The sequence below is a fragment of the Panthera pardus genome, unplaced genomic scaffold (genome assembly GCF_024362965.1).
Source record: "Panthera pardus isolate Hobbes unplaced genomic scaffold, ASM2436296v1 HiC_scaffold_11, whole genome shotgun sequence".
Taxonomy (NCBI): Eukaryota; Metazoa; Chordata; class Mammalia; order Carnivora; family Felidae; genus Panthera; species Panthera pardus.
Window position 1 is genome coordinate 50,603,758 of NW_026526666.1, and position 23,768 is coordinate 50,627,525.

General features: G+C 43.1%; 1 protein-coding gene across 3 annotated transcripts in view; it reads left to right on the top strand.

The window, feature by feature from the left end:
- WLS (Wnt ligand secretion mediator) overlaps nt 1-20,109 on the top strand; it is a 100,594-nt gene extending 80,485 nt beyond the window's left edge. For 2 of the 3 annotated variants that reach the window (XM_019448924.2, XM_019448925.2), the window contains 4 exons: nt 848-991; nt 2,177-2,260; nt 8,801-8,954; nt 19,162-20,109. In XM_019448924.2, coding sequence (XP_019304469.1) covers nt 848-991; nt 2,177-2,260; nt 8,801-8,954; nt 19,162-19,271 — 492 coding nt within the window. In that variant the 3' untranslated portion in view covers nt 19,272-20,109. Of the gene's footprint in view, nt 1-847; nt 992-2,176; nt 2,261-8,800; nt 8,955-16,039; nt 16,129-19,161 lie in introns of all 3 variants that reach the window. The other variant, XR_002079833.2, reaches the window with a different exon arrangement.
- The last annotated feature ends 3,659 nt before the right edge of the window (nt 20,110-23,768 follow it).

Below are 23,768 nucleotides of genomic sequence, written 5' to 3' on the forward strand. Positions count from 1 at the left end.
TCACCTGCCTCCCAAGCCAGCTCAGTGTACCCCAAGCCTTGGTGGTTCTCAAGTTGAGCTTTAAAGATAGGTCTCAGGGTTGCCCTGATCAGTTTCAACGTATATACTGCCCCCACCCTCATCTCCCAATTTGGCCATCTGTCCTTCTGCCTCCTGTCCCATTTGACAAGATTTTTCTTGTGGTAACAGAAGATTGCAAACAGAATTTCCTCCCTGGTTTTACTTCAAGGACTTAGGTCCCATGCCCAGCATCCCTTCTAGCTGCTGTGGCTGCTTCCATCCCCCACTCCATCACTTCCTGATTCCAGGGTGTCTCAGTCTTCTTATAAAAATCCAAGGACTAACTAGCCCAGTGGTTCTTAAACTTGATCCCTGCTCTTGGTTTCCCTGCTCTTGAAAAATCTGATTTCATACATCTTCAGTGAAACCTGGGCTGCATTTTAACACTTCAGGTGATTTTAATGCAGCATTCTACCTGATCAGTAATTTGCAACTGATATCCAGTATTTTAGTGCTTTTCAAATTTATTGTACATACATATCTCCTGGGGATCTTAAGAGGCAGATTCTGATTTAGTAAGTCTAAGGTGGGCCCTGGAATCTGCATTTCTAACAAGCAAGACTCCATTCCTCTTCTTCCTTGCCTCAGAGAGCAATTTGGTTCATTCCATTCTGTTGTACTTCTGTGTCAGAAAATCTCTATCACTGGCATTAGAATACCAGTTTTAATGTTTTATCCTCCTGAAAATTGCCCAACTATTTGGAGACAGAGGGTGTTGTTGCCAACAGAGCTGAGACATGCTTGTGTCCCCAGCTAGCCTGCCATTTCCTTTACTGGAAACCATCAGATGGCCTTCATCATTGTGGCTGGCATCTGCCTCTGCCTGTACTTCCTGTTTCTGTGCTTCATGGTGTTTCAGGTATTTCGGAACATCAGTGGGAAGCAGTCCAGCCTGCCAGCCATGAGCAAAGTCCGGCGGCTGCACTATGAGGTGAGGAAATTTCTTGGCTCATGCAGGATCTGGTTACTCAGTGTCTCCTGCTTGATATGTAAACACATACCACACACCTATACCTGGAGATTAGAAGCCTTTATTTCAAATACACATCGAGAGGTTCTCATGTAATATAGGAGCTCTGGGCAAAATAAGAGGCTAAATCCGACCCTAAAAACACCTAGCTGGCCTGCGTGGATCTTGGAGTTTTCTGTGGTATATATGTCTTTCTGTCCTCACTAGGGGTGAACTTGTTCAGCAGGTTCTTCAGCTTTGGGGTGGAATGTGGGTGATACTAGATGGGAGATTTGACTAGGGCAGAATCAGCCTTGAGACTGGGCTTCAGCCCAGGTGATCTGATTTTTAGACTCCCAAGAGGCTACATTTCCCCTAAAATATCCAGCAGGTGATCAGATAGAATTCGGTAATTTCTGTTTATATGTTATGCATCTCATTCAAGGGAAAACACTCAACATCCTCTAATCTCTAATACAAGCAACACATTCTTAATTTTTCAAGGATCCCTTGGACTCATGCCTAAGTGGCTGTCCTTGGAGAGACATGGGCCTAATTCCTCCGTGAAAAGAAACAGAAACTGCAGAACCCCAGGGTTTTTATATGCAGTGGATCTGCAACTAAGCACCCCTGAATAAGAGGTGTCTCTCCCTGAAACACAGGTTCCCTTAAATCCTGCTCTCAGGAAACCCTGGGCACTTGCTGAAGCTTTGCCTGGCTCTAGAGCTGGAGTGACACATGAGAAAATTCAACCAAATCCACTTCATGTTGATTAATATGCACATTTCTTTTTGTTCACTGGAGCAGAATTTTATTACAACCGCAGAAAACTTGGATTTGGTGACTTTGAACCCTTGCAGAGAAGCATAACCAGCTTAGCAGGGAAATTAGCAGCCTCACCACGTGCTGTGAATATAATTTCCCAGGCTCTGGTATCACTGTTTCATGAGAGATAAGAACATAAGAAATATTTGGCCCAATAAATTTTTCAGCCACATTCACCTCTGCAGGAGAAATGTTACTGTGTGAAATTATTTTACTAGTCACTCTTAGGGATTTGGTTTTATAGATTTCTTTAAAATTAGTTTTTTATAGATTTATATATTGAGAAAAGGATTGGTACCAGCTGGGAGAGTGTTAAGGTACTCTTTTTCTCCTTCCTAACAGGGGCTGATTTTCAGGTTCAAGTTCCTCATGCTGATAACCTTGGCCTGTGCTGCTATGACTGTCATTTTCTTCATCGTTAGTCAGGTAAGTGGATCCTGAACAGTCAGGGTGAGAATGTGCTGGAGAGGTGCCTCTACTCTGCATAGAAAATTCTAGAGAGCTGCTGAGGAAGGAGCAGGGAGGCTATAATGCTGGGCAGCTCTTCAAACCATGTTTTTTAAGGGACATTCCACCTGGCCGGAGGTGGACGGAATTTTCCCTTTCAGTACAGCCTCACGGAAAGAAGAAGTTGCTGAATAAATTAAAAGCCTGCAGCCAGATGGAAGGGCACTTATTTCATTTAGTTGAGAATACACTTTTCAAGCCCTATAGCAGAACAGCAATAAGCAAGTATCAGTTTGATTTGATCCTTATCTGGCATTAACATAGATCCTTTTACAGTCCATCAGCCATTCTTTGCAGTAATTATATTGCCACTTAAACATGAAATATAATTCACAAGTCCCCTTGATAGAATCTTACCTTTCTGCTGGTTATTTCCAAAACTCAAACTTTTGCTCTCTTGATGACCTCAATAATGGTAATAATGTTTAAATATTGGTAACTGGTTTTGGAAAGTGGAAACTACTGTTTAAATCTGACATGCTACCTTTCTGTCATTCATTGGAGCTTCGCAAAAATCCTGTGGGGAAGTAGGGTAAGTTTTGCTATCCCAGTTGCTAAGACATGAAATCGATAGCCTTAGAGACATTTCCCATTTGTGCTCTTTTCCAGCCGGGTAGGATTGTGGATGGGTTATTTCACAGTTCTAAGGTTGAATTTTCTTATATGTAGAACGGATGTTCTGCAAAAGGTGGCTGTAAGGACCACGGGCAGCAATGCTTGCAAAGTAATTTGCAGAGTGCCTGGCACATCGTGGGCAGGAATAGCTGTGCTCTTGTGAATAAAAAAAAAAAGGGTAAATATTGTGCCAAAGGACATTCAGTAAGTTAGGGACCAGAACCCAGTCCTTTTGACTTTTTCTTTTCTTTTTTTGCCAGCTGTTCTGTCCTCTCTGTATTTGGCCCAAACTGAGAATGTAAGTAGTGCAGATAGAGCCTTAGGATGCAGATTTGTCTTGTTCTGCTAGCTTATTTCCTCAGAGGGGCCCCTGTGTTTTTTTGTGCCATAGACCAACCCCCTTGGGCAACCTGGTGGAGGCTGAGGGCTTCTTCTTGGAATGTTTTTAAATGAGTAAAATAAAAACTTTGGACTTCAAAGGGAATCAGATATATAGGTATTTTCAATTATATATGTTACAGATATTACAGATCTATATCTATAATTGTGATTGATACGAAATTATGATTTCTATTGGTGGCAGAATTATCAGTGGTGCTAATATTAACAGGAACTTGTTTTCTACATTCATAAATGAAAGAAATGGTAACTTTCAGTTAGAAACGGGTGAAAATAAAGATATAATTGTTCTCATTCCGGTTCATGGACCTCTTGAACTTTATGGAAGGACACCCAAGGGCGCCTCTGACCCAAGTTAGGAGCCCCTCGAGCCATGTGGGCTCTGCCCACTGGGCAGTGTTAGTGTTGCTGTTGAAGGCTGACGTGAATGTGGAAAAAAAAAATAAAACAAATATGCATATCTGTCTTCGTAAGTTCAGCTTACCACATCTGCTGTGACCTACACCAGTGCTGTGTTTGTATCAGACTGTTTGTTTATAAAGCCTTGGAAATTTCACTCGCCACTCCAAATGCAGTAAAAATATTTCAAATTCTGAATGAGTTTTTTATTCAACCAGCAGAGACTCAAACAAGGGTGTCTGAGGCCTGACTTATCCTTTGGCCAGTTCCCTCGTGTGACCAAAGTGTCCAGCCCTCCAGTGCCGCGGTAACGTGCTGTGGTACTTAATATGGCCAGTTGGGGGAGTCCGAGAGAGCAGGGTGTGCTTGGAGGAAAAGAGCCTCAAGTTAAGCTGGACTCAAGAATAAAAGGCAATCCCAAGATATGTTCCCAGGGAGGCAGAAAGAAAGGGCACTTTTGGTCCTAACAACATGTGTCTGCCACCTTAGAAAGCTGAAGCCACACCACCACAGTCCCCATGCTACTTACCCTCCTGCCTCTGCAGAGGGTCCCTTCCACCTGAAGTCAAGAAGGGACAACTGGCCGATCTTTGAGGTACCTATGTGTTTCCCGAATTTAGCCTTGTACATGTTAGATAGCGCACCTTTTTAAAGCAAGGTAGGCCAATTCTTCTAAGGAGCAGAGTTTGTGGCTTTTCTTTGGAGAAAAAGATTAATATTCCATTGCCCCAGTATTTTCTAACATAGCTCCAGCCTGTGGCTGGCTTTTTATATCTGCCGCGACAGTCAGCCCGGAGTGGATTTCTACTCCAAGGGGGTAGCAGCGAGTTCTTTTGGATTCCATTAGCTCCTCACATTCCTCCTGCTGGGTTATTTTTTTAAGGTTTATTTATAGATATCTAAGACGTTTTCAGGCATAACTCTCAATGTCCCAGGTACTGTACTAATATAGTCATCAGAGGATTTATTTTTTAATGTCATTTTGGAATGTCTCAGCAATGAGCTCACCTGAAAGAAAACCTATTGGGTAACTTTTTGAAATAGATCCCAGCCTTAGGTAAAAGGAATGTATTAAAACTCCCATTATACTCTCGGGCTTGCTGAGAGAGCTTGCATTTAAGCCCCATGAAATATAATGCGAGGGGATCTCGCCAGGATATTGAAGCTCTGAGGCCAGGAATGAAGGGCTAACAGGAAGCTGTGGAATGCAGTGACCTTGAGGCTTTGTAGCTGGGTCCTGAGGGGCAGTCTTTTAATGCCTGCCATTTTAATGGCCTCAGTCATAGCAACCGAGAGATGGTACATCACAGTCTGGTATTTTAGCCCCTTCCCTCTGGAAAAGAAAGAGGCGTTCCGTTTAGAGGTAGCGGACAGTAGGGAACAGAAGTGCAATGCAGGGAAGAAGGTCACCAACCTTCACTAAGGGGACCCCCAGGTGCCTGACATTCAGGTCAAGCCACATGCAGCAAACTCCCAGAGAGCCTGTCCCCGGCTCTTTTGTGTGTGTGTGTGATCACTTCATTCTGTCACTTACGGAGGAAATGTTTCCAGTAAGAGAGCCTGTGTCTGGGATTTGGAAATCTTGTTGTTAAGTGGAATGTTGGTTGTCAAGACTACTGGGTGTAAAGGGATTTGACCTTCACTTGGCTCCAGGGGTATAATTGGGTGGTTTCACACAAAAGTAAATTGTTCAAATGTTAAATCAGGAAAAACAGGGACTTTTAGAAATAAGACTTATGCAGGGGGAAGATGATTTTCTTTTCTTTTCTTTTTTTTTTCACTGGGGGCTATCTGATTTTTTTCTCCAGAAGTTAAAAGAGGGTGAGTGTCACCTCTCTGCCTTGGCGTTAATAAGATTTTGGATTTACAGGGCCTGCCTGCTCTGTTGAGGCTGCTTACTGTGGTTCACGTTGGTGGGAATGTGCTCAGAGCTCAGGAGGTCTCAGGCAGGAATAATTGAGGGAGGAGAAGGGCAGGCACACACAGTCGAGTGACACTGTGTATACAGCTCACTTATGCAAATTCAACTCTTTGCCCTCAGCAGGAAATAATACATTTAGAGATGACAAATTATGGGTACGGGTAATTCTGCAACTCCATGCTAAACAAGGTGCATGTGTCTCACAGCAGACATGAGACAGGGGCACGAATCTGCTGTGGCTCCTCAGGCCACCTGAGCGCCTGTGTACCCCTCGTGGTATGAGCATTCTCATTTCAGTGGTTCTACTGTAAAGTTGTAGTTTGCATATATATCCAGTTTATTGTACCATACATTACTATGTCTAGGATATATAGTGCGTATATATTACTATACGGATTTGAATATATGAACCTGTGTATAATAATGTGCATTATGGTTAATTAAGTGAGTTTTCAAAGGAAGTTTGGTCTTCCGCAATAGTGGCTTCATATGCCAACTTAACACACTCACCTCTGTTTACAATAATATTCCTACTGTTAAGAATACCTTCTTTTGGAGTCAGAGCCATGACTTTCTGGCTGAGCAATCTTGGGCGAGATAACGTACCTCCCTATGGCATGGTTTACCATGTGTTGAGTGGAAATATTACCTGCCTACCTCATAGAGCTGTTATTAAGACTGATCTCTTCCATGTAAAATTCTTACTGTAGTGCCTGACATATTAGCTTTGAATAAATGTCAACTATCATTATCTTTGTTATTATTTTAAAATGTCTTAGCTTTGCTAATATCTGTGTTAGCAATATTTAAGTGAAATAACACTTACCATTGATGTCTTACTTTTAAGTAAAAGTATCATTATTTACTATGGAATGCAATATTTTCTCTTTACTTTGCAATCTGATATTTTCTTAGAGTGACTGTTTCTATCCTCCCTTTCCATTTCCATGGATTTGCACTTGCATTCCTGCACGTGCCAGTACTTTTGTCCATATTCATTCAACAACCGTCTGTCTGTCGAGTACCATTGTGTACCAGGAATACAGGTGACTGTTTTCTTGAGATCAGTCATGCCAGTCCTGACAAGAATCCATTTCAGCAAAATTCAGTACTGAGTATTCCCAGCGTATGTCATTGGAAGTAGGGTCTCTTAAAGGCCCTTCCCTTATTGAGGGACCCGCCGCCTTAACAGAGTAGAAGAAAATCAGAACTGTCTTACTCCATTTTACCGACAGTTCCCATCCCAGCCTCCCCTCCTCCATCACACAGAACGGTTCTCTTTGTTATGACAGCAGGTACATATATTTCCAGGAACTATCTTAAGACTTCCTCTCCTCTTCCATTATATTCACTAAAAATCATCTTAAGTATGCCCTAAGTACTGTAATTTTTATAAAGTTAGGATATTCTTCTTTAAAGTAAGAAGAGTGACATTTGGAGACATTGCTAAAAAGTCAGCCCTAAGTAGCTTGAATGCTCGTACATTGTTCTAAAATCAATAATGGTTATGAAATTCTTCTTGGCCAAAAAATATTCCTGAGCACATCATATCAAGTGAATTATTTTTGAAAATAAATAAGAGTTTGCAATGGTGGTTTATGCATCACAAAAATGAAAAATTATGTGTCATCAAGGCCAAACTAAAACTGGTAAGTCTACAGTTAACTTAATTAACTGACACTCCAGGTATTTCAAAAGGAAACACCTGTACTTACAGCTTTATTATGCCTGGGGCCCCTGGGGTTGCGGGCTATAAAGACGGTGTCAAATGAATACAGATACCATCTGTATCAGATACAAATGAATAGATTACCATCTTACACTTTAGCTCCAAGAAGGGTCTCCTAGAGATGGTTTACATAATGCAGTCTCATTAAGTTATCACAGGAACATTTGTCCAGTATTCTTTTACTCCCATTTAAGATTTCCTGTAGCAAGCAGAAGTGGTCAGAGTCGTTTCATTGATCTCAGAGCTGGCACAAATGTCTAGTCACTCGGGTCAACAGTTCTGTTGACAGTTCTCAGTGTAATCCATATGTCATCAGACAGCCCTCAAAACAATTATCAAGTCATTAACATAGACAAAACCAGCCTCAAAACATTCTTGTAGAATTATAAAGCATATGAAAGCTTCATAATTACCTTCATGAGTGACTTACATAGAGTGACAATGTAAGACCTAAGATTTATTGTGTTTACTGTGTGTCAGGACATTTCTAGGAATATGTTTACTTAATTCTCCTCAGTAACCCTGCAAGTTTTTATATTGCCCGTAAGGTCATTGAAGTTCAGAGTCTTCATCTTAACTTCACTTACATTAAGCAGAGAGTGCGTGGTAAAGTCTGCATTGAACCCCATCTCTGACCCCAAGCCTGTGTCTCTCTGCTTCCCCACTCTGCCCCACTAAGGAAAGCAACTCACTCTCACTCACTTGCTTCTTTAATCAGCTTGTCTTCATTGAGCCACTGTGATGTGTCAGGCACCGAGAGTATGGCAGTAAACAAATCAGAAATGGTTTCTGCCTACAGGGCGTTACATCTAGCTGGGAAGACAGACAGAAGAGGAGTTATAGTTATGGATAAGTGTGAGACTCAAACACAATTTCTTTTTTTTTTTTTTTTTTTAACGTTTATTTACTTTTGAGACAGAGAGAGACAGAGCATGAACAGGGGAGGAACAGAGAGAGAGGGAGACACAGAATCTGAAACAGGCTCCAGGCTCTGAGCTGTCAGCACAGAGCCCGACACGGGGCTCGAACTCACGGACCGTGAGATCATGACCTGAGCCAAAGTCAGACACTTATCCGACCAAGCCACCCAGGCACCCCCAAACACAATTTCTTTAAATTAAGGATAACTATGTACTGCTGTTCAAGGAAGAGATACTCTCTGGGTGATTCTGATATACAGCCAATGTGAGAACTACTGACTTTGTACCTGACACACAGTAAGCCCTCAGTGAACCTAAATCCATACTGGTACGATTTAGGTTTTAAAAGGAGTCTTACACAGCCCTTTAGTTTTCCTGGAGGTTAGAAGGCATTTGGTTTTTGTGTTGGTTGGCTCCTGTCTTGGTGTTATGTTTCTTCTTGGTTCTAATTGCATGTCACTGTCCTTTTTCCATAGGTGACTGAAGGCCACTGGAAGTGGGGCGGCGTCACAGTCCAAGTGAACAGTGCCTTTTTCACAGGCATCTATGGAATGTGGAACCTGTATGTCTTTGCTCTGATGTTCCTATATGCACCATCCCATAAGAACTACGGGGAAGACCAGTCCAATGGTGAGTTTCAGTTTCTTTAGAACAGCTGTATTCAGGATATAGGCTTCAGTCTCTACAAGGCTCACATAGCAAAGGCTCTGGGTTCCCCAGGCAAACTTTCCCTCCAAATGTCAGTGAGTGCCCCCAGGGACTGGAGAGCCATAAGATAAAAAGCCAGCACAAGGCAGGTATTTCTTTAAGTCGTCTTCTTTTTTTGTTTTTAATGTTTTATTTGTTTTTGAGAGAGCACAAGCAGGGGAGGGACAGAGAGAGAGAGGGACCAAGGCTCTGAAGCAGGCTCTGCGCTGACAGCAGAGAGCCCTATATGATGGGCTTGAACTCATGAACCACAAGATCATGACCTGAGCTGAAGTAGGATGCTCAACTGAGCCACCCAGGTGCCCATCTTCTACTTTCTTAATCTTTAAGTATTAGGGATACTGCATTCTAGCCTGAAACATGTGCCAGTTTTAGTATAAAACTTAAATTTGCTTTCCTTAATTTTTTTGAGCAAAATTGACTATTGGAGATTATGCCATATTTATTCTTCTAGTTTGAGAGGCAAAATCTTAAGGTATCATGTAGAGTGGAACTAGGTCCTGAGATTTGAAGATTGAGCTGGATTCATTTTTTTCTCCTGCTCATTCTTCTGCAAGGCTGTTTGTTGACCTGCATCCAGACCAATAGCTATTTACCTACCTGTGTCCATGGCCTTCTTCTTAAGGGCAGTTGGTGCTACCAGGAGCCTTAGGGAACTTAGCCAGTCCGGTTATTTTGTAAGTGATGAAACTGAGGCCCACAGAAAGGAAGGGCTTGCCTGGGGTTTCTCTGCCAGCCATAACAGAGGGAAATGACTGTCACTGCCTAGGCCATGCTCTTAACTTGGAATAGGTGCCCTGCTAAGTGACACCTGATCTAAGAGCTCCTTTTTTTTTTTTTTTTTTTGAATACTTAGTCCTACACTGTTTGGCTGCACCCTTATTCTTCCTTCTCTTTTTCACACCTGCTTCACCTTAGCCATTTACTTGCTATTCCTCAAATATAAGGTGTTCTTTCTCAAATCAGAGCTAGTGCCCTTCACTGCCTTGGAGCAGAGATCAGGGCTTGAAGGTCTGCATGTGTGCTATGGCACCACAGGTGGGTCTTGCTCATAAGAAGTTCTTACCATGTGTGTGTTGAATGAATGGATTCATATCCTATGTCCATTTGGGCCTAATAAAACCCTACCCATCTTTTGGGCACATTCAAAATGGTTCCTTTTTCTTGAAACCTATTCCTCATCACTCCAGTTGCAGATCAGCAAACCGTGTTCAATAGAATATTGTTGCCATAGGATGTTGATAGGTTTTAGTAGTCAATTTGAGAATCATTGGGTTTTTAATCGGCATTAATGAGGTTTTTATTTAAAACATCCTCCCAGAAAAAAAAATAAATAAAAAAAAATAAAACATCTTAATGCCTTTAGTACATTAATTTTTACTGTAAGTCATTTTAAATGGGTAGGAGGAATAGTGTTTCCCCAGATTACTTTTTTATAAAGTTTATTTATTTTGATAGAGAAAGAGAGAGAGGGAATGAGCTGGGGAGGGGCAGAGAGAGAGGGAGAGAGAGGATCGCAAGCAGCCTTAACACTGGTCAGCACAGAGCCCAATGCGGGGCTTGAATTCACGAACCATGAGATCACAACCTGAGCCCAAATCAAGATTTGGACATTTAACCGACTGAGCCACCCAGATACCCCTCCAAATTGTTAAACCGTTTGGCCCCAGACCCCTTTTTCCAGGCACTGTATTTGTTTGGAACTAGTGTTCTAAGGAACAGGCCTGGGGGAACATGATTACACATTTCATATGACACTGCATAAATGTAATAGATGAGTTTGCCTGTGCCTTCCCTTTCCTGCTGGAATATTAACTCCTTAAGAGCCAAGGACAGGTTCTTAAGGGTGGTTTGAAAGTGTTGATTGAATTAATGCTTCAGAAATAAGAGTTCTAGATTAGTTTTCATATTTCACAGATGGGCCAATGATCTTGAGAGTTGGGGTAAAAGGACGGGGTGATGACATGAGAGGAGATGATGTGGGAAGTGAAGGGCATCTGTGCTGAGGGTTGGAATAGTGACTAGTCTCAACCACCATCCACCTCCAGTACTATACCTGCCGCTTCTGTGCAAGAGCATCCTTCAGGCCGGTCTTCCTCCCTCCTCCTTGGCTGGTCACACTCAGTGTGGGAAATGGGGGCACATGGCCTCTCAAACAGTGGACCTTCATAACACCAGCAGGAAGGGACTCTGGGCTTGTGAACAAGAATCTTGATTTCATTTCATGGTCATCCTGTTGGACTTTGACAGAAATCATATGGACGTGTGTGTGACTTGAGAATATTAAGCAGGAACCCAGTAGGTGAAGTTCCTCCCTTCCAGGGAAATACCACATAAAGCAGTGGCTGGACTTCCTGGGAAGTTGGAATAATACTACTAATGGGCAATAGTTACTGAATTCTGACTGTGTGCTAGGGTGCTCTATGTAAACTATTATGGTTGTTTTTTGCTATGAGTGGCAGACTGCTTAACCTCTCCCCATTTCTCCCAACTGTAAGTGATCTCTTACCATTCTCCCAACTGTAAGTGATCTCTTAAAGTCTTTTGGAACCATAAAATTCTGTGGTTCTCTTCCTTCCCGTTGGCAAAGAAGGAGCAGAAGAGCACCTCCTGTCCTAAGGTGGCAGCCCAGAGGGTGATTCTGTCATAGGTAAGGGGTTTCCAAACACCGGTGAGAATTTTCCCATCCCGGCACTTTTAGGTACATGAGAGGCCAGAGCCATGGCCCAGCCTGCAGTGGGAGGATGACTGCCCGCCAGAGGCTTGATGTGCAAGCCAGATGTCAGGCAGCTCCCATTAGGACTTCTTACTCTGCACAACAGCCACCCCCTGAGGCTTGAAACCTTGCAGTTGAGAATAGCACTTGATCTGTTCCCCATCAGAGTTTTTTTGTTTGAAGGCAGCTTGACCTGTAATTTCACAAAAAGTTCAAAAGCTAGTTCTCAGCAGGTGGTCATATCCCCCAAATCCCTTGCCAACTGGCGTTCAGAAGTATTCATGGTTTTGTTTTGATTTTTTTTTTTTTTTTTTTTTTGGATGTCACTACGACTGGGACATACCACTAGCATTTAGTGGCCAGATTCTAGGGATGCTAAGTATCCTTCAATGAGCAAAACAGTCCCTTGTACTAGAGAATTACCCTGCCTCAAATGCCGATAGAATCCATGTTGAAAAACATTCTTCAAGCAGTTTCGTGGGTAGACTTTTTTGGGACCCTGTTCTGATCATAAACACAAGTCACACAGTTGAGTAGTTCTGTGATGGTGACATGATCAGCTGTGACTTCACAGCAGCCCATGAGCACCTGGCAGTTTGTTGTGCCCTTCCCTTCCCATGGTCACATGGTACTGTGACCTTGTGCATTTGGAAGGGAGTCTTCCATGTTGGGTTCTCTGATCATTTTCCTTCTCTACCCTCTTTCACTTTTCATCTCTTCATCTGTTGCCAGACCACACAATGTCTCCTAGGAACTATGGAGCATTTGCCAAAATTTTGAAGCTCCTTGGAAAGAGCTAGTTTGGAATATCACACAGAAACCTAGAAAATGAACTTCTGTATTTTAAAATTCTCTGGGTCTCTGGATGACATCCCTTCTCCTCCCCCAGCCTTCCCCTGCTCCTCTTCCTTTCTCGTGGAAAGTTTTTATTTTTAAGTTGGCTTGGGCTCCCCCACACCCCCACCACCTTGCTTTTAAGGTCTGGAGCCAAGAATTCAGTTCTCTTGCTATGGAGAATGAATCCCAGGTTTGTGGTGCTTTTTGCCTTCGTGAGACGGATCCTGGAGAGACCTCTGGAAAAAGCTCCTTTCCAGGAAGTTGGCAGGCAGTTTCTGATGCAGCCAAAGGGGATAAGGAAAGAGAAAGAACATTGAGAGGGGTTGTTTTGTTTGGACGTGGAAAGAGATGCCAAGTGTCAGGAGGGAGTGGGTAGGGAGGAAATGAAAGCAGAGAGCATAGATTTTGTTTCTCCCTTTTGGTCAAGGAATAGACTGACAGAAACAAAGCAGATGGCAAGTTCTAGAAAGGGTCAGCTTCCAAAGAGCTTGTTTTCTTATATATATATTTTCTCTTTTATTGTGTGCATCAGGAAGCGACCCTTAGAAATGAACCACTCAGTGCTTCAGTACTTAGCAGTGTGTCAGGTTTGATAAGATGGAGTGACATGAAGCCCAAAGGAGTGACTAAGACAGAGTTCCTGCTTTCATGGAGAGCTGGTAGCCTTGTCTGAGAGACCAGGCTTCCTTGACTGCCTCCTGAAACTCGGGATATGGCAGAACATCTCCAGGCCAGAATGCCCTCATGTTTTTAGCAGCTCACTGGTGCTGCAAGGATCTGAAGCTATGGGTTCCATCTTTTTGCAAGGATGTGAAGCTATGGGTTACCATAGCTGCTGGTACCAACATGTTTACATGGATCAATTTTATATACATACATATATATATGACTCTGTATCTATGTACATATGTTTATATATAAACATTTTATGTGTATGTGTACATATATGTATACACATATACAAACATATATGTAAATTTTTTTAATTTAGCAGAGATATTTTAGAACTCTCTTTCAAGGACCATTCACATTTTCTGCCCTGCTCCTGCTGCCTTTTCATTAAAGTTGTTCTTTTTTACCTGTTTCCAATAGCAATTTGTGAATCATTCTGGATGTCTTCCCAGGCAGGAATGGATCTCAGCTAACCTTAGGTTGGAATGAAGACAGCATCTCCCAGGGGTTCAGCATCGATGTCCTGCACACACGACGAACTGTCCAAATCCTCTCAGACATCAGTTCACGTGGGAAAAAAAGTTGGAGCTGCTTATAAAGTCAGACAATTCTTAATAATAGCTTTGATTTTTGTGTTCTTTCATCTATAGAATTCTTGTCAGAAGGTTTTAGAAAAAAACTGAGGAACGGAATTCCTGACTGGATGACTATGACGAAGGGAACAGGAGACACTCTAATTGCCAACCGGTTCCTTTCTATTTCTATTCGCACTAAATGTCTTCTGTCTGACACACTCATTCTGTTGGAAGCCACAGCAGCAGCCCCAGGTCCCATGTCATGGTAGCTCACTACCACACTGCGTCAATTTTACTGCCAGAGGCTTCTAAGGTCTCCTGCTGCTTGTTTCACAGAAAAGGTGGCTTTGGCTTTTGTTGCCTCAGTAAATGTTTGGTTTGAGTCATGAGGCTCTGACAGTGGCTGCCTTTTATTGAGGCCTTCCCCTTGGTTGCATGTTAGATGACCCACCCATGGCTAGCCTGGCTTTTCGATGTCTGTGAGCAGTGATGGAAATGGTCTTACCACCAGGGCTGGGCTCAGACTTGGAAGCGGGTCTCAGTAGCCTTTTCCCATTTTCTAATGAAGTTCGCAAGCAGGTCACAAGCCATCATTAGCCTAGCACCTCTTGCTCTGTTATTTGTAGTTGGGCACTTTCTGTCTCCTGCCTCTCCCAAGGTTGCTGTCCCTCCAGTGACCTGATCTCTCCTTTCCCAGGCAAAGTAGATCATTTTTTCCAGGGCTTAGAATTACCATCACTCCACTATAATAGGAGGTACCTCAGTCACTGTTTCCCTCAGTTACTTTTGGGGGAGTAACTTTCTGCTTCCTAAATGTATCAGTTTGGCAAGGCTGCTGTTACAAATACTGCAGGCTAGGAGGCTTAAACAATAGAGATTTATTTATTTTCTCACAGTTCTGAAGGCTAGAAGTCCAAGTTCAAGGTATCCCCAGGATTGATTTCTTCTGCAGTTTCTTTCCTTGGCTTGTAGATGGCCATCTTCTCTCTACGTCTTAATGTAGCCTTCACTCTGTGTGTATGTGTATCCTCATCTCCTTTTCGTATGAGGACATAGGTCATATTGGATTAGAGCCCACCCCAATGACCTCATTTTAACGTAATTACCTCTTTAAAGACCCCATGTCCAAATATAGTCACATTCTGAGGTAGTGGGTGGGAATTAGGACTTCAACACATAAATTTGGGGAGGGTATAATTCAGCCTATAACATTAAGATTTCACTCACAGCTTCTAGGTTTTATTGTGTCCACCCTCTTGCAATTGCCCAGAACTTGTATCTGGAGGCACTTTGGAGGTGGGTGGGGAATGGCTCATCCCAAGCTTGCTATAAACCACCTCATTGTTTTTCTCCTTCTGCCATGAACCAGCCTGGACTTTATTACAGAGAGTTATCTTTTGAGCTTAGCTCTGAAGAATAGGAGGTCAGTAGGTATGGGACTAGAGAAAATTCCACAAGAAAGAATGAAGCCAAGAGTGTTACAGAAAGAACATAAGGTTTGGAGGTAGACATAGGCCGTTTGGAATCCTGGCTCCAGTATGTACTGAGTATGACCTAAAGAAATATAAACTCATGGTATGGGAGCTTTCTGGCTTCTGGATCTGGGTAATGGGGTGTTCATTTGCCTTAGTGGTGGTTGTGAGGCTAGAATTAAGTAGCCCCTTTCATATTCTAAGACTGGTAGTCTCCCAGATTCTGTGAAATAATCTTGGAATTATCTTAGCAGTTTTCCTTCCTTTTATACTAAAGTAGCCACAGATAGGCAAGGGATGGGCATTAAAATGCAGCCAGTCGTAGGGAGTTGTGGTTATTGTTGTCACGTTATAGTGCAGTTTATATAGCTTTGTGTGTCCCCAGGATGCATTCCAGCCAGTTAGAATCCAGTAAGTAGCAAGCAGCTACATACCTGTGGGTGCAATATCACAAATAGGGATCTGTTGATAGTCCTCGGTGATTAAATCCAATGCCAGAGACTGGTCTCATTTTGCAACGGCTAGACACAAAAAAGCCTTCATCTCCTTGTTAATTATCTGAGAGGAGCTGACACCATAACCAGGGAAAGAGACTTACTGCAAACTGAAGAATTCTTTTCTTTACCTTTCTTAATGTATTTTTTTCCCTTTTATTCTTCCCCTCCCCACTAAGTATGTAACATACTGCATTTTCGGAAAGGCTTTTTTTTTTTTTTTTTTTTTTTTTTGTCTTAGATGGAAAGAGACTCCGAGCATGTTTGTGCACTGAGTAGCAGGAGCCAAGAAAGAAGGAGAATAACAGATGGAGCAAGACCTTGGCAGAAGTAGGAGTTGATGGAATTTGGAGGGAATGGAGGGATCCCCATCCCTGCCATGTTACTGCCATATTCCCACATTTACTCCCTAAGGCGGAGGGGGGGGCGGGGTTAGCCTTCAGGGTACAATAAAAGCACATGTGAATCATAGAGTTTTCTAGCCAGAGACCCACTGGCTGGGTCCTCATCCCAGCTCTACCAGGAGCAAACTGGGCCACATTAGAGAATAATTTCTCTAATCGCCTATTTGAGCCTCAGTGTCTTCCTTCCTGTCTTACAAAGAAATACAGGGCATGCTGAGCCCCTAATAGTGCATACGATAAATACTCATAAATAACAACTCTTCGTACTATCAGTGCACTGATATTGTGTACTATAAATTCTTGTTTATCAAACGCAAAAGTAAAATTAATATGCTGAACAATTCATCCAGATTATTGCGTGTATATATTTATGACCATAACACATTACGTGTGGACTCATACTTTGCTGGCAGACTCTTTGGCTGTTGGAAACTAGAATATTTACAAAAGAATCAACATAGCCTAAAGGTTGAGAGCCTGGATTCTGGAGCCTTATTGTTCTGGTTTGAATCCCACATAATTTACTAATCTGGCCCTTGGGCAAGTTACTTAACCTCTCTGTGCCTCAGTGTTTTCATCAGTAGAATGAGAATGATGACAGTATTTCTGTCAAAGGTCTGGTATGAGGATTAAATACATTAGTATTTAGAACAGTGTCAGGTACATGATAAAACACTATAACATGGGTACTCATTAAAATAAAGAAGCCAGGGGCTCCTGGATGGCTCCGCTGGTTAAGCATCCGACTTTGGCTCAGGTCGTGGTCTCAGGGTTCATGGGTTCGAGCCCTGCGTTGGGCTCTGTGCTAACAGCTCAGAGCCTGGAGCCTGCTTCAGATTCTGTGTGTGTGTGTGTGTGTCTCTCTCTCTGTTCTTCCCCCTTTCACACTCTCTCTCTCTCTCTCTCTCTCTCTCAAAAATAAACATTTAAAAAAAGTTTAAAAAAAATAAAGAAGCCAAAGTTATTTTGGCTCAAGTGATCTGTAGAATCATATACATTTTTTAGGACATGCTAATTAGAATCACATTCTAAGCTTAAAGAATTAGCATCTTGGGTTCAAAACCTCGGTAGAATTACATTCTGGTGTCTATTTTTAAGTCTTTGGTGAAAGGGATTCTTTAGGTAAACACTAGGAGATGCTAATGCATTTACGGGGTGGGCGGGGCTCTCTTTGAAAGTTTGATGACTCACACAGACATGCAGATCTGACAGTGGCTTTGAAGTTCTGATGGCTCACCCAGATATGCAAATCAAGAACTAGTTTTGACCAAGAAATTTGAGGCCTCTGCATTATGGTAGGCTGAGAAGTGGGCTAGAAGTTGCAGTAGTGAGAATGCAAGCTAGTGACCTGGGGAAATATACTTGTTGTACAAATCACGGTTCAGCATGACCCCAGGGGGCCCTGTGTAAAGCGTCTGCAGCCTTTGCACCCAACTGGTCTGTGCCCTTGCCCAAAGGACGATGAAGCTGGATGTGCCGGAGGCTGGGCTGATACCCCCTTTATTACTTGCTCTGCCCCTAGTCCTGTGGATTGGACCCTTACCTCAGTAGCCCCAAATAACCATTAGCAGTCCTCTGCAACAGCTTAGGACTGCTGCTGAAAGTAGGGTCTCTTAGGTAGAGAGTCACAGACTAGCATTTAATAAGACCGATTGATCTGCACAGCTGCTGGGAAATGGGTCTACAATGAAAAACTAATACATATGGCACATGTGAAAGGTGCCATGCAGCCTGTGGGACCAGTGTGTGGGGTGACTCCTGGGGTTCTGAGACCATGAGATTCACTGATGCTCAGCAATTCTTAGACTAGTGATAAGACATTAGCTGTAAGTGTAGGGCCAAAGTCGCTTCTAAGTTTCAGTCCCAGTTGAAAACAGCACTTATTTATTTAATTCTGTGGTTTGATTTAGGAAACATTTTAGTTCCCCAAAATATGAAATCGTGCGTACATGGTATAAATATAAAAATCACAGACATAACCAGCACCCCTTTCTGTAAATACCCAAATCCACGTGTATGCCCCTCAGACAACAGTCCTTAAACAGTTAGGTCCTGATGTTTTCCATTTTCCCTTTGCCAATTATACATTCATTTAATTTGTGTCCTGGCAGGTAGGAGAACACTTTAATTTACAGAAACTTACTTTTTCTTGCTGGTGGAGAAAACACTACATTATTCCATTTTAGCAGAGGAACACCTCTGTCACTGATGATGAGTCCAAAACACTGGTGTTGTCTACGGAATCCTGGGGGCAGCAGAAAATTCAGAACACATTTCTGGTACTTTTTTCCTGGAGAAGAAAACTCTTAAATGTTTCTAAATGTGTTACGTGTATTCCCTGCCCAATCTGTTGGTAAATATAGGCAGGTCTTGTTTCCCTTCACGTGGCGTAGCTGCTTTGTCAATTACTCACATGGAGTGGGTACGTGCCTCCCTCCCCATCACTGGGGAGGCGTGCGGTGCTGGCTTAGCCCACAGCAGAGACCTTAGAGTCAGACTTTCCTTCCCTGGCCTAGTTCCCGGCTCTGTCATGTGTCTGCCCCTTTACCTGGGGCAGTTACCTTACTTCCCTCCCTGTTTCCTCGTCTGTAAAGCTGCCATGATCAGAGTGCTCACCTGGGCTGGCTCTCGTGAGGATTAAATGCGATTACATATAAAACATTGCAAATAGCGTCGGGTACAAAGTAAGTTCTCATTAAATGTTAATAATTACTACAAATGATAATAAGCATTATGCTGACTCATCCATCATTCATATCTCTTCTCTGGGAGAAGAATGCTGTGAAACTACTGCAGAGTCTTGAGGAAAAAGGTTAGGAGTTAGCCCTACGCGTGGGTGCCCTGGTTGTCTCTATAAGCTCAGGATGTGAAAGAGGGCTGGGGTCAGGGCAGTTGTTACTGAGGTGCATCCTGTCTTTCTTCTTCCCTGAACACATCTAACACCAAAACCCTCTTTCAGGTGATCTGGGTGTCCACAGTGGGGAAGAACTCCAGCTCACCACCACCATCACCCATGTGGACGGACCCACTGAGATCTACAAGCTGACCCGCAAAGAGGCCCAGGAGTAAGAGGCTGCAGCACCTGGCTGGGACTGTCCCCCACATCCCAGCCCCTCTAACTAGAGCGGGGAGCGTGCCAGAGAGAGCTCAGGTGCAAAGGAATGCTTGAGGCTCTTAGCTGGGGTTTCTTCTTGGATCCGCGGCATGGACATTTGTCAGCTTGCCTTCTGACTGTAGCTCTCACAGGAGGATTCCTGCAGCCACCAATGCATTGTGTATAACAAAACCTCTGATATGACACATTTTCTGTGATCATTGTTAATTAGTGACATAGTAACATCTGTAGCAGGTGGTTAGTAAACCTCATGTGTTGGGGGTGTTTTCCTTGGGGGATGGTTTGGGCCAGATGGGGTCTATATGGAGTGGAATTATTTGACTCTTTTTCCTGTTTTAGATTCTAGGATAGATTTTAACATTTTTGCAGCCCAGGATAGGCTGATGTCATAGTCTTCTCAATCCTAGTCTGTGACCACTTGTGTTTTTTTTTTTTCTATTTATATCACCAAGTAGCCTATTGAGTTAATATTTAAGTTGTCGATAGATATGTGTCCCTATTTTTTATGGCATAATATAAAATAACTGAATCTCATGAGAAGGTCTGTTACGCCAGGGGCATTTCAGCTTTGAAACCAAATCTGTGTATCCAATACTAACCAGTCTGTTGGATGTGGGTTTTAAAAAAATGTTTGCTAAACTACCCAAGTAGGATTTACTGTATTAAATGGCCTTTGGGTCTGAAAAGCTTTTTTAACCTCTTGCTTAAAATGTGTTTTCTTTTGATAAGATGCTTCCAGCAGCCTCCAAAAGTGTAGATCTGATCATTTAAATAAACCTGTACATGTACGCACATATGTATATGCACACGTCGCCCTCCTGCCCTACCAGCACACATGCCCACAGATTCTTTTCCCTGCTGAGTCTATGGGGTGGGGAACGGGTGGGGAAATAGCTTTATGAAAAATTAAAATATTTTGCCACCAAATCAGAGTGCTTGGGGATGGTATCTGTGTCTGGAAAGAGGGTAATATTTTCTGTGCTGGGTGGTTAACCACTGTCCCCACTCCCCCACCCCGGCGGGACAGTGAGTGGCCACAGGGGCGGGGAAGGAAAGTTCTAGGACATACAAGCAGACAGCTGCCCCCACCACCTTATTCTCACTTCCCCAGTAGCCTGTTTCATTGTATTTTACCTCTGCCTTCCGAGAGACAGCATGGTATGGCAGAGAGAAAGGATACTGGATCTGATGTTAGAAGGCTCAGTTTCCTGTCAAAGGTCTCTCATTAACACTGTGACCTGGTTGAAGCCACCTGACCTCGGTGTTCCCTCACCTACAAGCTGGAATTCATAAACTTTAACTGCTTCATGGGCTTGCAGTGCCAATTAAATGAGTTAAAGTATATGGAAATGTCTCTTAAACTCTAAGCCATATAAATGTGTTCTTCCTGGAATCCAAAAACAATTTTGTGAATATTTTTCAGACACACACTCCTGCAGGTCTGAGGCACAGTCCATTTAACATACCCTGATTTTGGCTAAAGTCATGCTGAGCCGTGATGGAAAGAAATATACTTTGGCTTTGGCTCTTCTCCCAGGCCTTTTCCTGTCCTGGTAAACAAGGGATGGTGTATGATCCAATGCCTTCAACATGCACTTTCTGATCAACCACTGTGGTGCCAGGAATTCAGTGTAACTTGTGCCTAGTGGTCTGGAAGGGAAGATGAACATAAAATGTGACTAGTGGTCTCCTCTCCAAAAGGATGGAGGAAGAGTATCTTCTAAGGACATAGGCCTTCAAGGAGTAAGATTTCACCAAGGTGAAAGGGCAGAGGGAACAGCAGTACCAAAATCGTAGAGGATGTGAAGAACAGAGAATGTTTGGATGAGGCTGGTCGTCAGGCCTGGCTGGCCCACGGAAGGAGTAAATAGCAGATGAGCCCCATGCACCTTGAGCCACAATGGGAAGGGCTTTTAGTGCTGTGGTAAGAGCTGTAGCCCTACCCTGAGGTTTTAGGCAGAAAAGTGGTAAGATCAGAATGAACACCAGAGTGTGGAGAAGCTAGATAAGCCCAGCAAAGAGATCACAAAGGCCAGAACCAGGGTGATAGTAGAGGACATGGAGAGGCAGGGAATTATTTGGAGATAAAACTGACATGGTTTGAGTGTTCTGAATGAGAGTCTTATAAAAGTCGAGAGCAGAGTCCAATCTCAAGCCCTTGCTGTGTGAGGGAATGGTAAGGCCCTTGATGGAATTGGAGATACCTAGAGATGTGTCTGTGGGTCTATTACTTAAAGGTCTATAAGTAGTAGAAGACAACTCTAGCAACCTTAGCCAAAAGAAGGACTTTACTAGCACTTTCCTAGAGTATTTCATGGATCCACGAAAAAGTGGTATTAAACAGAAAGATGAGCAACTGGGACGGCTCTAAGAGACCCAAGCACTAGGAATTCACGGACCTTTCCCCTAAAGCTGTACCATTTACAACTAGTCCAAGTCTCTGTCTCACTGCAAAACTAGGAGGGAGTATGCGAGTGGCTCTGCCTCAGGCAGGTGACTGTCCTTTCGCCAATCAACTGTGTTCAGGAAGTCAAGTCAAATAGCTGCTAGTGGCTCACCCTGTGGATTGGTGTTAGTTTCCAGAGAATCCATTTTGAGCTGGACAAACAGAAAAGATGCCAAAATGAGGATGATGAGCTTGGATTTGCCTGGGCTGAGTTTTAAAAGCCATCTTCTGGAAGAATTGACAAGCCAACCATTGGAAATGAAAGGTGAAGCAGACCACCTGGGGTAGGAGGTTTGGCGGTCATTACCATCAGGAATAAGTACAGGTGGGGCAGGGCATCAAAGCATTGGGGAAGACAACTGGCAAGAGTGGTGAACCAGGCACAGCTTCATTAATATAGGAAAGAAAGAAATGAGGTGGATTACCCAGAAAAATGCAAGTTGTCAAAAAAGCCAAAGAAAACCAGATTCACCGGGGAAGAAGTTAGAAATCCTGAGATTTGACAGCATTTAGGGAACGAAACCTGTTGGATTTGGTGTTTGGATGTCTGTGACTTTCTCAAATGGTTAGGACACAGGTTAGAGGTGGAGCAGAATTAATAGGTGGTCATTTTGGGAAGGAAAGAGGTAGGATTGTTGTCACAAGAGGAACCAGAATAAAGGGAGGGCTTGCATGTTTTAGTCTGAGGAGAGAACTGGACTGAGTTTGTAAACCTGAGGCTTAAGAGCCAGCCATGAAGTCAAGATGACGATGAGCTAACATAAGCCCCAAGGAAGTTCAGAGATTTGGAATCAAGGACACAAGCTCGTGGGTTAGTTTCAAAAAAGTGAAAGGTTTCATCCTGAGACAGGAGAGAAATAGCAGATGGATGTTGGAGGAGAAAGTTGAAGTCCAAAGGAGAGAAAAACTTGCAGCCTGTCTCTCTCTCTGGGTGTTCTGTCTCCTCTGCAAACATGAAATGAGTGTTGGAGTTTTACTAAAGAAGGTCTCAGTTTCAAGAATGCAGGTTTGGGGGCATCTGGGTGGCTCAGTCGGTTAAGCGTCTGACTTCGGCTCAGGTCATGATCTTACAGTTCGTGGGTTCGAGCCCCGCATCAGGCTCTGTGCTGAGCGCTCAGAGCCTGGAGCCTGCTTCAGATTCTGTGTCTCTCTCTCTCTGTCCTTCCTCTGCTTGCACTCCCTCTCTCTTTCTCTCTCTCTCAACAATAAATAAACATTTAAAAATTTAAAAAAAGAATGCAGGTTGAACACAACCATTTTCCATCAGTGGAAGTTCAAGAAACTCTTCAAGCAGTGAGAAGAAGCCTTTATTAAGGACTAGAAACCTAGAGAAAAAAATTATTTACTGGCCATGTATACCAGTTTTACAAGTTGATCTGAATTTTGCAGGTGGCTTTCAAGAGTATTATAGAAAAGAAGTATAAGCTTCTCCAATTATCTGGTTTTAAACAGTAAGAAAATTCCCCAACATTCAGCAAGCAAATAAAATACAGTTACTGTTTAATAGAGAAAACAAAATGAGTTTTATCAGTTCAGTCCCACTGAGTATTCACTAGGTGTTCCTATATTTTTCCCTTCCAGGAAGAAAATGTCCATAATAATGAAGTAAGTGCTTCCCTACATGACCTCCAGGTAGTTTTAACCTTTCTCGGAACTGAGGTAAATCACTGCAACAGTTCTGATGCCTGAGTCCCTCGGTGCATCTCTCAGATCTGCTGGGGCCCTTGAAGTCACACCCCTGGCAGGTACCTTTGAGAAGGTTGAAAGAAGTTCAGAGGGAATATTGGTCTTGGGTCTCATTCACACCTTGGCAGTTCTAGAAACTATGTTTTATCAACTCTTTCAAACTGATCAGGCTCTCAGAGACTGACCGGTCATGTTGGGGAATCTCAATAAACTACGATTCCCACGCAATCTTTTACAATGCAGCATACACACACCTTCTGTGGCTCCATCATCCCATTGTCCAGTAACCATAGCGGCTGAAAGAGGAAACAGAAGAAAG